Genomic DNA, 13525 nt, shown 5'->3' on the forward strand with positions numbered 1-13525 from the left:
TTATCAACTAGTATCAATTAATATAATACAGAATGATCAATTATTTTAACTCATTAAATTAATTATTATTTATTGGTTCATTTTCGTTTATTGAATTATTCTCTTAGGAACCATTAAAAACTTTAGATAACCACAATAAAATTATGATACTTAGTACAAAAAATAGTACCGAATTAGTTTACTAGCTACCTTCTCGAAATCTAAAATTATTGATAATAATTTGTTCTCTAATATTTCAGATGCAAAATTTTCCGTAAAGATTCGCATCCTGAGTGGAGTAAAGACAATGCACAGCCTTTTGAAAATGCACTACACCAATACTAAAGTTTTGTTTCCACTTCTGAACATAATGAAACAACTGTCCAAAAATCGTAAGCATTTTAAATACATAATAGACTTCTTTGATTTGTTTTTGATTCGAATAATTATTTGACCATCATAATTATTCAACTAACAATTGTTCAAAAATTAATAATAATGCTATGTGTAAGTACCCTAACAATAATATCGTCACTGTTCTGGCATAAGACACTAATTCGAAAAAATTACATATTGAGTTAGTTATACCAAAATGTTCCTTATTTCGAACTTTACCGTCTGGAAACCTTTTTAATAAATAAACATCTTTATTTTAAAGTCATCCTTTTTTACGATTACTTAATAAACTCACATGATAGACCATTTCAAACATTTTAACAACTTCAAAGTCAAATTACTCAAAACTAGTATTCTCCAGTTAGTGTGTTCTGCCAGAACAGAGACGATATACTCTTTGGTTCTCGGGTAAAAGGTCTTGTATCTCAGATAAACACATTTAGAATAATACAGTTGTTGAAGTTTTCAAAATGCTATTTATTACTATTTTGCATTTATTTATTGTGTATTAGATTTTTTGATAGGTTGTACCATTAAAAGTTTGAAATAACAATACCATATTGCATTGATTGTAAGGTACATCCTTATTTTTAAATACCAATATTTATTTATAAACAATATATTTTATCCATCCACAATGTTAAATAATTAATTTTTAAATGGTTTAGTAACTGAAGAGCCAAGGGGCTGCAGTTGGCTTGTCATGAATAACAACCAATTCACCACACATTTATTTAGGATTTCATCATCCCAACTACCCACTCCATTGCACCAACTTATCCCATCGTCATAACTGCTACATTTTTAACAGCGATGGTATAAACCCCATCGATTCAAGACACATCCCGAGTTCAAAGACACCAAAATTGAAAAAATAATGCATCTGATAAACATTACAATATGAGATGAGACATGACAAAAGAACTTCTATAATGGAAATTTTTTGTCAAAATCAATTATATAAAAACGAATAAAACACACAAAAAAGGAATAGAATTCTGTTTGCACCGTAGAATTAAAATCTTATTTTCATCAAAACGTGAGTAAACACTTTTGCCCCCGAACCACGTAATTTTAACTGTAAATTTGTCTTTAAAACCATTTGAATACGTGTATTAAATAAGGCTCTAAGTACCAAAAAGTAGTATTGCCTGTAGTTACAAAATACCGAGTCATTGCAGTAAAATTTCATGAAGCAGACCTTTTGAAAAATGTAGTTTTACAGTGTGAAGCAATCACGGCAGCTTCTATAATTTTAGGTATTAAGAACTCGCAAGTGTCAACACACCATTGTCAGCTATTTTATATTGAATGCCGTTGACCACTGCAGTGCTACTTACACCATTATAAATAAAACACGCCAACGGACTTACAACGTCGACTTGTTTAATTATTTTGCTGTATTTTTTTGACTTGCTTGAGGCACTTAGACTATAGTTGAAGTTATTGGCGTTGCTATCTAGAACATTTTTCTATAAAAATGTCAGTTTATATTTTTTTGGTACTTAGCGCCTTAATTAATACACGTATTCATTTATTGTAATAAAAATTCTAATGACAAATTTCTTAAAATCATTGTACTTAATTATATTTTATTTCTATTTCTAGCTACCACATCTGCGATACTTGTACGTGATGGAATTGTGGCAACATATGAAAAAGTTATTCTCTCCCTTGGTTACGTTCCGACAGCACGTTTAAGATTATGCTTAGACACGGTAGATTATCTCAGCAGAAATAGTAAGCCAATCTCATAGTTTGTGCATCAACAATCATTACCATCTAGGAATACAAAATGATTATTTATCTGATTCTCAAAAACGACACTCAGTACTTTCTTATACCCCCCACAGATTCCATCATTTCAGATGACTCCCCTTCTCCCTGCAATCACAGCCAATCCTATCAAGTGCGAGGCTCAATTGAAACGAATATTATATATCCATTCAAAAATGATTTACAGTTTTGCAGTGCCTAGCCAATATTTAGTTACACATTTATTATTGCAATTATTTATTTTTTGGTGTTTGATATAAATATAATCAAGAATGTCAGCGCCTATATCAAGACTAGGGATTCCAATCCCGGGCTATTTTCAATACCTATGAATCCCAGGATTGATAAACATAATCCCGGGATTTCGGGATTGATTTTTTTATCAATTTTTATGGAAAATAAAATAAAAGCGAAAATATAACAGAAAAAATACTTTTAATAAAAAATAACTACATTAGAAATAAACTGAGTTTGAATGAAGTTTGATTTATACCCATGTGTAGGTTGCCGATTCATTTTATTTTTTCACATGAATTATTAAAAATTTGGAAGAAAACAATGCTTCGCACTTTTAACAAAGTAATTCCACCATGATATCATACGTTTTACGGCAGTTTCATATTTGGCTGACTAATAATTAGATTAATGAAGCGGAAAGGCCATAAGTACACCATGATTATTTGCTTTACTATTTTAAATCTCGCTAATCCATTCATTATGTCTTTACTATCAGAAACAGCAATCTCATAATTCACATTATTATTTATATTACAATATTATTTACTCCATTAAACTTGTGTATTTCCAAGATTGAACGTATTCAATATTGATTAACAATAAATGTCTTAACTAGTATAAATTATACTAGATTTATTTTTGACCGATTTTATCAATGTTATTTGTAAATATAAAAATGTTATATTAGCAATGGAAAAAAATGCCTAGCCCGGTATTGTCAAATTGTAATCCCGAAATCCCGGGATCAGAATTTTGGCTTGGGATTGGATTCCCTAATCAAGACCATGTATTATAATAATACAGTGGCGAAGGATGATGGTAGACTGTGGACATCCGATAAAAATAGTGCACACTAAGCTTTTTCAGTCATACTTATTTGTTTTCATCGAACTAAGAATATACATTGTAGATGGCGTCGGTAAGTTTTTAAAATTCAATCGAAACTTGCCGAAACTACACCATCATAGATACAAAATATTCTTCTATCTATAAAATATCTAAAATTTTGCCATTAAAATTTAATGATTAAATCATATAATTATTTACAAAGTTCAGTGTGAACTATGTATGTCGAGTCACCACAGCCTACCTCCACTCTTCGCCACTGTTATAACACTACACTCAAGAATATTTGGCCACTTTTATTTGTCTAGCAATATTATTTTGTATCTCACCTTCCACAATGACAATGATCTCTTTTTGAAACCCAATATCTGAGGTAGTGGTCTTGAATATCTTAATTAGAAATACGTCATAGAATTTCTTGAATAATGTGGTCGAGTCTTTTCGGCTTGTGTCTGACAAATTATCACTGATTATAATCGTCTTCGATACACAGTAACTAGGTACAAATTTTTTTTTAGAGGTGTGCTGTATACAGATGGTTAAAACTGGAGTCATACACTTAGTAATGCGAGTATTCGACCGTTGGGATAAATATGAAGGCAGAATGAGACTCAAACTCTGCTCTCATATTCTACAGACATTGCAGCATATTTGCATTATAAGTAAGGTTTTGTTTAATATACCAGTATACTTTTTTTTATATCAATACTCTATAATAAAATATGTTGACTCGATAATAAATTATGGCAGTGCCATCTGTGAAATATTACTCTAAGCTTTAAATTAATAAATCGTTGACAGTTTGATTGAAACTTTTTCCGTTATATTCCAGAATCTGGTCGCAGAACTTTGGCTACTAAAAAGCATATTCAGGTTCTTCATAGATTCTGCACCGGGTGCCCCGATGAAGAGTCATTTGACCGTCTTGTTGGGAAAGTTTGCTCAATTATCTGCCTTTGTTTGAATAACAAGGCATTACCTGTGATAGCGACGAGTCCTGCTGTGTTTAACCTGTCAAATATTGCGAGTGGTAATGTATTATTTAAATAATATAAACCTGAGATATAAGTCTATATTCTGATGATAATACACGAGTCAAAAAAAGAGTTAGCAAGTCAAAAACTTGAAATTGAGTTATTGTATGTACCATTTATATGATTTTTTTAAATATGGGTAGGAAAATTATTCAAAGCAGTAATCGATTTTTCGGGATATACTATAAAACAGGCAAGTCCAACTTCAAGTAGGCTGTGATCCACACACTTTCCCTTTGTCATTCTTCAACTCGAATAAATGTTTTATATTGGGCTGAGGACACTGGGGTATCACAAATTAAACAACCCTTCTTTTACACCATCATAAAGAAATACTCAGTTTCCGATTATTTGTCACGAAAATGATAAATTTTGGTCTTCTTTTGTACACTCATTGCGCTCATTATCAAACTACTCTCCCACGGTGCAAGAGCCCACTGCGGGATTGTGAGAGGAACTACGCCTTAGTTTTAGCCACAGCGATTTACATCTTCTCTTTAACTCACTCCTGCGGTAGGCAGTTAGTGATTGGTTGTTTTGATTGATTTTAAACCAAATGGTACTACAAGGTCAAGCGAGCTTCCTCGTCATTAATTGAAAACGATTTTCATTTAACGGCCCACGTGCTCGTCGTAGGTCAAAATTGAGTTTTTATTGTATTTTCAAACCATGATCCTGGACACTCCTTAAACGTTGTAGATAATCTATTTATATAATTTTGAAGCCTTATTATCCTTTATGGTTATTTTAAACATTTGATGACTGCATAAACTATTTTTGTTACATAAAATAGTATTCTTTTAAAACACGCAAACATGTTCAAACACGCGCGTTAACATAATTTTACTCCCTACTTCAATTATAGTTTGTCAATGTATGGCTACGGCCGTATGTTGTAGTTTAACCACTAGGGAATGAAAAAAGAAATGGCGTATTTCAAAAAAACACTACCTTATTCTTAGGTCAATAATTATTATAAAGCAATCATTATTCATAAGATGTTTATCACACTTGAATGGTCAAAGACATAGTTTATAATAAGTATCTTTAGAATCATCTTCAAATGTGTTAATCTTGCCGATTTTTTGAATAATAAAATGCCTAATTCTTGTCAAATTTGGGATCACAGAGATTATCAATATAATTTTTTATCGTGAATATTTTACAAAAATTATCTAATAATAAATTATACTAATGGTTTCATAAATGCGTTTATAAATTAATAAATGTAAAAAATCTTAACACCACTGCACAGTTATGTACCGAAATATGACTATATTCTAAAACATTAGAGCGAGATGTTTACAAGAATACTATTTTATGTAACAAAAATACTTTATGCAGTCATCAAATGTTTAAAATAACTATAAAGGATAATAAGGCTTCAAAATTATATAAATAGATTATCTACAACGTTTAAGGAGTGTCCAGGATCATGGTTTGAAAATACAATAAAAAGTCAATTTTGACCTTCGACGAGCATGTCCCCCCTTAAGCTGAATATGAAAATGAAAAATAGGAATGATTAATGCTTTCCTTTCAAAATCACAATGAAACTATTAACTCAATATTCATATTATGCAATCGACCAAAATCACTCCGCAATTGATATTGTGTTGGACATGTCTGTTTTAAAATAAGTCGAAAAGCACTGTTCATTTTGATTCATCTTCATATTCTTAACAAAATTATGAAAAATATTTATCTAACTCCATTCCATGTTGTGACTTACATATCGTCTTTGACACAAAAATAAAGCTTATAACATTAATTGGAACTGATATGGATTTATATCTGCCTCTGTATTTCAGACGAATGGAAAGTGCTGGATGAACCAGACGCAGATGACAATGATGACTATTCTGGAAGTAGCTCCGAAGAAGACAACGCTATCGAAGAGGACAACTGTTTGTTTAAACAAGAATGCGATAGCTTCGGCAGCGAAACCGATAGCTTATTAGGTGAAAACATCGACGATGAATTGAAACAATCCGATGATACAACTACACAACTAAACAGCAATTATATATTTCAGTCAAATTACAGAGATTTAGAAGACTTAAAAAGGTATTTCAATTGACTGCTTATAAAAACAATAATAAATACCAAATTATAATTTTAATAATAATTTATTCATTTCATTGTGACTTTATTTCAGATATAACTCATTTTTCAAAGAGTTCAGTGGCCTACAAAAACAACTAAGACTGATAAAGAATAGATCCAATTCAAAGTGCTGCATATTGGATGGATCTTCTACAAATATCTCCTCGTCTGATTATAATATTAATAGAACAGAACATTCCAATTTATTGAAAGTTTCGTTTGTAAACTCTTCTCCGTCATTGTTTTGTGATTCCGACAATCAATCTCACCAACCAATGCAATTATGCTGTGATATAAAATACAGGAAAGTGTCAGGTACGTTAGCATAAACATAAATAATTATAATTTGCTACATGAAAGTAACTGTGAGACAAAGTGAAAAAATTCAATTTTGAGATACGTATACCAATCGATTGCTGAAAGCTATATCAACACATTTTTTTTAGTTTTTCAATACATTTTCATTTTTCCGCTGTTTACGATATTTTTGTCAGTCATAAACAAAACGAACATAAAATTGGGGCTTCACTGTTTTATAATATTCCTATAATAATGATATCATAAACTTTTGAATCTTATTCCTAGATGTCTCTGTTTATACTTGACATTGAATTAATCTCAATTTCTGTATTATCTAATGACTTTTTTTATTATTTCAGGAAATGTCTCGTGTAATCTTAAGATTCTAAGGGATCTCCTCCCAATGAGCTACCCTGACCAAGTGTATTCAATTATTGCATCACGAGTGCGCAGCATCATTCCTTTTGTGAAGGTGGCTTATCCTGATCTCCACGGTGGAGAGGCTCTTAACAAATTAGAATATTTAAATGAGCTAGAAAGGTCTACATGCAGGTTAGACTATAATGACTCTCTCTGAAAGAACATTCGTACTTATGATTCCTCCAAACAATGACAATTTCGGCTTATTTTTAGGCGAAAACTTATTACGTGCGTTGACCGAGCTATCAATCCTGAAAACCTAATGAATGAGACTGTATACGATTTGGATACTATTTGTTCTGAAGACTCATCAAAATCCATAGATAGGTAGGTAACTACTATAAATTAATAATATTTTCATAGTTTATATTGTCTTTTCTTGTGAAAACTTGTTTCGGATCATAGAATGTTTTATTCCCAATAAAAGGTTGTTGTATCAAATAATTGTTTACTTCTACTGAGTACGATTGAGTGCAAACAAAATCTATTTCAGAATATTGGGGAATGCAGATGTTCAAAAGTTATCATGCAGACAATACCAATTCAAAAAACTTGACTTTGAATCTCGGTTCGAATCTGGAAACCTAAGAAAAGTTATACAGGTATAACAGAATTTGTTATCATTATAATATAATCATATTTTTTTACCTACCATCATAATTCCTGACTATTGCTTTATTTACAGACCGGTCCCAGAGAATACGATCTGATTTTAATGCCTGATGTGAATTCAAATAAGCGGCATCTCTGGTTTTACTTTGAAGTGAGCAATATGTCAAACAGCTGGTCTTATGTGTTCAATATCGTCAACTGTGAGAAATCCGACAGCCAATTCAATTTTGGAATGAAACCCGTCATGTATTCCGTGAAAGAAGCAACACTAGGAAGACCGGGTGTGTTCATTTATATTCTAAGCTCTGTATCTTTTCATGACACATACCATTATTTCACATAACAATTGAAAAACAAAATTAACAATATTATTGATTTCTGAATATTCATTATTTCATTCCATTACACTCAGTAATTAATTATCAATACTTACATGATTTATTGGAATAATAACTCAATTAATTACTTACAGAACAATCTAAGGTAGTCAATTGGGTAAGTGAGCCTGTGAGGAAATTTATCTACATGTTTATTATTTTATTATTAAGTTCATAACAATGGCTATGTAAACAATTATTGTATAATACAGTCGAACTCGGTTATTACGATCACGGACATAGCGAGATCTCGGATGTAATGAGGAAACATTCGTTGACATTTTAGTTTATGATTTCCTACATACAATTATTCACTTTTATAACGAGCTACTTATCGGATATACCGAGCAAAAATATCATCAAAAATTTTCTTATAACTGTTAATGTGTCGATCGTTTAAAAACATTTTCGACCCTAAGCAATAAAATCCGACCGTAGGACCGATCGGATTACGTTTATGACACTAGTTAAGTGTCTAAGTACCTAATTGGTGTTTTCGCCGATAACATTGAAAAGTATCCACGCATATGGTTGAAATTTCATGTAAAAAATCCAAGCTGAAGTCAGTAGATACCTACCAGCGTTCATTACAATAAACAACTTCTTTTGTAGTTTATGAATGCCATGCTTGTTTCGGAGAAAAATTCTAGTTGTGTATTTTTGTGTTATGTGACCGCTCATTTAAAAATACCTATTCTCTGATATAACGAGTAATGCTTATAACGAGCAAATTCAGTCGATCCCATCTTCCTCGTAATAACCAAGTTCGACTGTATATCTTCCATAATGCAATTTTTGACGTACTCTGGTGTAATCAATTTATACGAACGTAGCCACATATGTACTCAATAATTTCATCAAAATGTGGACATTCAATAATTGTCTTCTTAGCTCTTGTAATAATTCTTATAATAATTAAACAAGTATTTTGATGAACAAAAAAATATGTTTTTAGAAGAGAATTAGTCACGTTGATTAGATCTACATTCCCCTGCAGGTGCACTTACCCCCAACTCACCTTTATAAATTCATAGATGTATCGTAATCTGGAATATTATAAAACTATTCAGATAGAGTAGGTTTGGAATAATGTTTTATATAACCAGGCCTCTTAAAATCTCATAGTGTTAATAATTGTGCTACCATATTTTTTAATTATAATGTTAAATATATAAGTATTTCAAAATGAAATAATAATACTTACCACTGTTATATAAAGTCTTTATTCGGACTTCTAGGATGGATAAGAGCTGGATCCGATATATGCTACTACAGAAATAGTTATCAATGTGTTAAAAGTAAAAACCCGTCAAAATGCTATCTGACTGTGACCTTTACAATTGATTTCCCACACTCCAACGATGTCTGTTACCTAGCTTATCACTATCCGTACACATACTCTCAGATGATGGTTAGTCTCTTTCTGTCTCTGTACGTTAATTAGCCGCCATTTAAATATTCTCAACTCCTTCGCTCACGTACAATTTACTAAAATATTTTTTTAACGTCTTTTCAGTCTAAAATGTGGATTCTTTCACAAAATCTGCCCCCGAGTATTTACTTTCGGATGGAAACACTGTGCTTGTCTCTGAACAGTAATGAAATACCTGTACTGACTATCTCCGCTCAAGATACTGTTACTAATCCAATCCAAGTAAGTACTGTTATGTGCCCATCGCAAAAAAAATGTCTCTTTATTATTTAGTTATTAGTAGAATAGTAGATAACTCAGTGACATTAATGTTGGTATTTTTGATTTTTTTTTACTTCAATGTCTGTATTATAAGTATATTAACATAGTCTGCAAACTTAAATATTAAGTATAGCTACGGGCTTGCAACCCATATAGAAAAATAAATAATTTTGTGGATAGTTTTTGGGTTTTTGGAGTTTTTTAATGCGAGACTAACTGTATATAGCACTTTTTTTTATTCTAAAACTACCCAATAAGTTCCACTAGCATTACTACATTGTCTTAAAAACATCTCAATCTCCATTAGATTATTACTAAACTGAATTAGGCATTTAGAATCATCTTCAGAATCACTTTAGAATTATTTAGAGTTATGGAGGGGGGCTACATCTTAAGTAACCCAATGCATCTGAACGGCTCTAAGAAACTACATGTTACCGATTTGATCTCGTGCATGTACACTAACGTTAATTGTACCTATACAAAACAATAAGCGTCAAAGTGATCTGTCAAAACTATTTTTTTCTCTACCTTGCTTTTACTTGTATTTTTTATTCTAAATGTCATGTTGAGAACGTCTTGAACTAATAATTTGTTATGTGCTCAATGTGTCTTTTTTTAAATAAATAAGTAAAAAATTAATAAACAAATATTTGTTCTTCCACATGTACAATGGCGATTGTAAATACCCAAACTGACTCCAGTGGGTCTATTCTATACTTATCGATCACTAAAGTGATAAAGTGATAGATATTATCAAACTTAGGGTAGGTTTGTATCAAAGTATTAGCACTTATTGTAACAATTACAATAAGTTGGTTGCATTGTTGCAATAAGTGCTATATTTTAAGCAGCAAGAGAGGCGCTGTTAAAATGTAGCGCTTATTGCAACAATTACAACCAACTATTGTAATTGTTACAATAAGTGCTAATACTTCGATACAAACCTACCCTAAGTTTGATAATATTTATTACTTTAACGGTCGATAAGTATAGAATAGACCCACTGAGCACTATACCAGTCAATTATTGACCGGCCATGGTGGATTCACTACCAAACTTGAACTTTTTACCCAACAAACATATTGTTGCAAATCGCATCAATTGGGAATGTCTGAGAATGTGCTCCGAAAGGGAAGAGATGCTTGAGTTAATCCACCCAGCTGTTAGGCGCATCAGGCCGTCCGACCTGGTCACCACAATGGCCAACTTTGTAGCATTTAAAAAAATCCGGGGTCCTATTGCGGACGTGCAGACCTCTTTACATAGTTTTGTATGTTCATACAGTTTTAGCTTTGTTTTTTGTATTAGATACCTATATGATAATTATTTAGATTCATTTGTTTATTGTTAGTTCTCTGTGCTTCTCTTTCCTAGAACACTTTTTATTGAATTAAGTCTGTGTAAACTCAGTTAAAGCACACTTGAGTGTCATTAGTAGGCATAAACAAATGCGGATGCTTCACATTCAGACATAGGGCCTCGTGATACGCTTGATTAAGACCAAGTGTGATGCGGAACGGGTTGGTATGGAGGGGACCATATTTGTGTTGTCATTTTTAAATATCTGAACTATGAGAGCATAAAAGCTTACCTAACTCAACCTTCTTCGTAGGTGCTTATCCCTTGATTACAATAGGTTGTGCTAGGTTCTAAATGATCCCATAGCATAAAAATGATGCCATGGTGTACACATAATATAATGACAACTTGTATATTATTACAGCTGTTCGCCTCATTTCAGTTTACATTGCATCGGTCTATTTAACATGTATCCGTCAGTACTCAAAATAGAGACTCTTCTGATAACACCATTCTTATAATTTTTTTTTTTTTTAACTACATCTTACCATCCATTTTAATTCTTTCCTATTTACATACCTATTTATAATTAATAATTGTTGCAATTACCATAGGATCGTGAGATAATCTTCCTGACTTCTCGAGTGCACCCTGGCGAGAGCAATGCGTCTTGGGTGATGGACGGCACGTTGGGCAACTTGCTGAGCTCCGCGAGTGAAAATTTACGAGCCACCTACGTCTTCAAGATTATTCCGATGCTGAATGTTGAAGGCGTCATCAATGGCTGGTGAGTTATCAATTGAAAATGTTTATTTATAATCAAGCATTGATGCATTTCATATGTCTCTATGCCGCTATCGTGTAACTTAAACACAGGATACTAATGATATCCTCTGAGGATGTCCTCGGGAAGGGAAAAACAATTCGACTAGCTGTTGGGCAAATTTACGATGCGCTCTTACGAAATTGATAATGTCGTGCCTGCCACACTACATGTCTGTAATGCCGTATTCTCATTTAACTCATCCACTGTATTTTGAATGACAGTTGAAAGTCAATTGGTAAACGGGAACCACATTTGGACAACGTTGATCAACTTGAAGTTGAGGTCTTTTCTGCTTTTTATAATCAATAGTGAATTATCATTATTGTGTCAACAGGTTACCTAGGCAAATTGCCTACATTAAGCATTATTAGTTGGTACATAAAATGTTATTATAGTGAATAGATTAACCATAAACAAACATTATTTTTAAAATTGCCAACCACTCACAGTGTATATAATATAATACTTATGTGTATATAATAATTATTTGAAATGTTTCTAAATTGATTTATCAAAGTTGGATTTTTGAAGTCTTCAAAATATTATTACAGATAATCTGATGCATATTATCTTCCTTTCATTTTTATTCAATACTTTGCAGGAGAGCAGTTTTAACATAGTTAATCTAATCTAGTAAAAATACTCACTCGCGTTCGGACTAAAACTGCGTATGTTGGACTTCCGCACTTTTGCAATTAATCTTTTTGCTATAGCTTAAGGCACAAATGACTTAAATTGGACATCCACTCTTTCAGTTTTAAAGTATAATAATTGGACTACCGTCATTTTAGAAGTAAGTATTTTGAAAACCATGTGACATTGGACTCCCAAATTTGAGAACGTGAATACACATTTAAATCTGCATACTTAACTCAAAAATGATAAAAATGTGACTTCCGCACTTTTAATTCTAAGGTACAAATTATGTATGCAATGCAAATGAATTTTAATCGGATACATTATTTATTATATTATTAAATTTGTTGAGTTCAAATAATTTAGACATTTGATATGAAGCACAGCTAAGCTGGTAAAGACACAAATATTAAAATCGCTCAGTTGCCATTCCGATTTTCTCACTCTCGCTAAGAATCTCATTTTTATTATTCATTGTGATTACTAACTCAACTACAGTTATAAACGGTTTCTCACAAATCTTCCAGAATTTTTCAACTAAATAATAATGCCTAAGCATAGTATTGTTGACTGCTTGTTTACTCATTGCAATGGTGAAGGGTGGAGGTAGGCTGTTAAGATCCAACATAAATAATTGTGCACACTAAACTTTATCAGTCAAACGTATTTGTTTTCATTGAACTAAGACCACAATGTGAAGTTGTTAGTTTTTTAAATTCAATTAAAAGGGTGATCCTAGAGGCACCTAGCGGAAAAATACGAAGCTTGCAATTTGAGAAATTTTTTGGATAATTTACAATTTCAACTGTTTTAATTAATAAATATGTAAGTATCTGAAAACATTAAAAATATATTTATTTTTTTAAGTCAAAGATAAACTTACAATTATTGTAAAAAAATGTGAATTTGTTACATATTTATGTCACGAATGAAGTTATTATTACATTATAATATTTATGGTCATATTTATTTATGGTAATATTTA

General features: G+C 31.7%; 1 protein-coding gene across 3 annotated transcripts in view; it reads left to right on the top strand.

The window, feature by feature from the left end:
* Nucleotides 1–13525, top strand: part of LOC147072356 (cytosolic carboxypeptidase 1-like) — a 175996-nt gene that overhangs the window by 38910 nt on the left and 123561 nt on the right. For all 3 annotated transcript variants that reach the window (XM_085947034.1, XM_085947032.1, XM_085947033.1), the window contains exons 7-19: nucleotides 240–371; nucleotides 1984–2115; nucleotides 3753–3896; nucleotides 4067–4264; nucleotides 6080–6335; nucleotides 6427–6689; nucleotides 7034–7226; nucleotides 7308–7421; nucleotides 7588–7696; nucleotides 7780–7987; nucleotides 9322–9494; nucleotides 9600–9737; nucleotides 11693–11865. In XM_085947034.1, coding sequence (XP_085803160.1) covers nucleotides 240–371; nucleotides 1984–2115; nucleotides 3753–3896; nucleotides 4067–4264; nucleotides 6080–6335; nucleotides 6427–6689; nucleotides 7034–7226; nucleotides 7308–7421; nucleotides 7588–7696; nucleotides 7780–7987; nucleotides 9322–9494; nucleotides 9600–9737; nucleotides 11693–11865 — 2233 coding nt within the window. The remainder of the gene's footprint in view (nucleotides 1–239; nucleotides 372–1983; nucleotides 2116–3752; nucleotides 3897–4066; nucleotides 4265–6079; nucleotides 6336–6426; nucleotides 6690–7033; nucleotides 7227–7307; nucleotides 7422–7587; nucleotides 7697–7779; nucleotides 7988–9321; nucleotides 9495–9599; nucleotides 9738–11692; nucleotides 11866–13525) is intronic.

This window comes from Rhyacophila brunnea, unplaced genomic scaffold, assembly GCF_057557595.1.
Source record: "Rhyacophila brunnea isolate RB1 unplaced genomic scaffold, BYU_Rbru_1.0 scaffold_2, whole genome shotgun sequence".
Taxonomy (NCBI): Eukaryota; Metazoa; Arthropoda; class Insecta; order Trichoptera; family Rhyacophilidae; genus Rhyacophila; species Rhyacophila brunnea.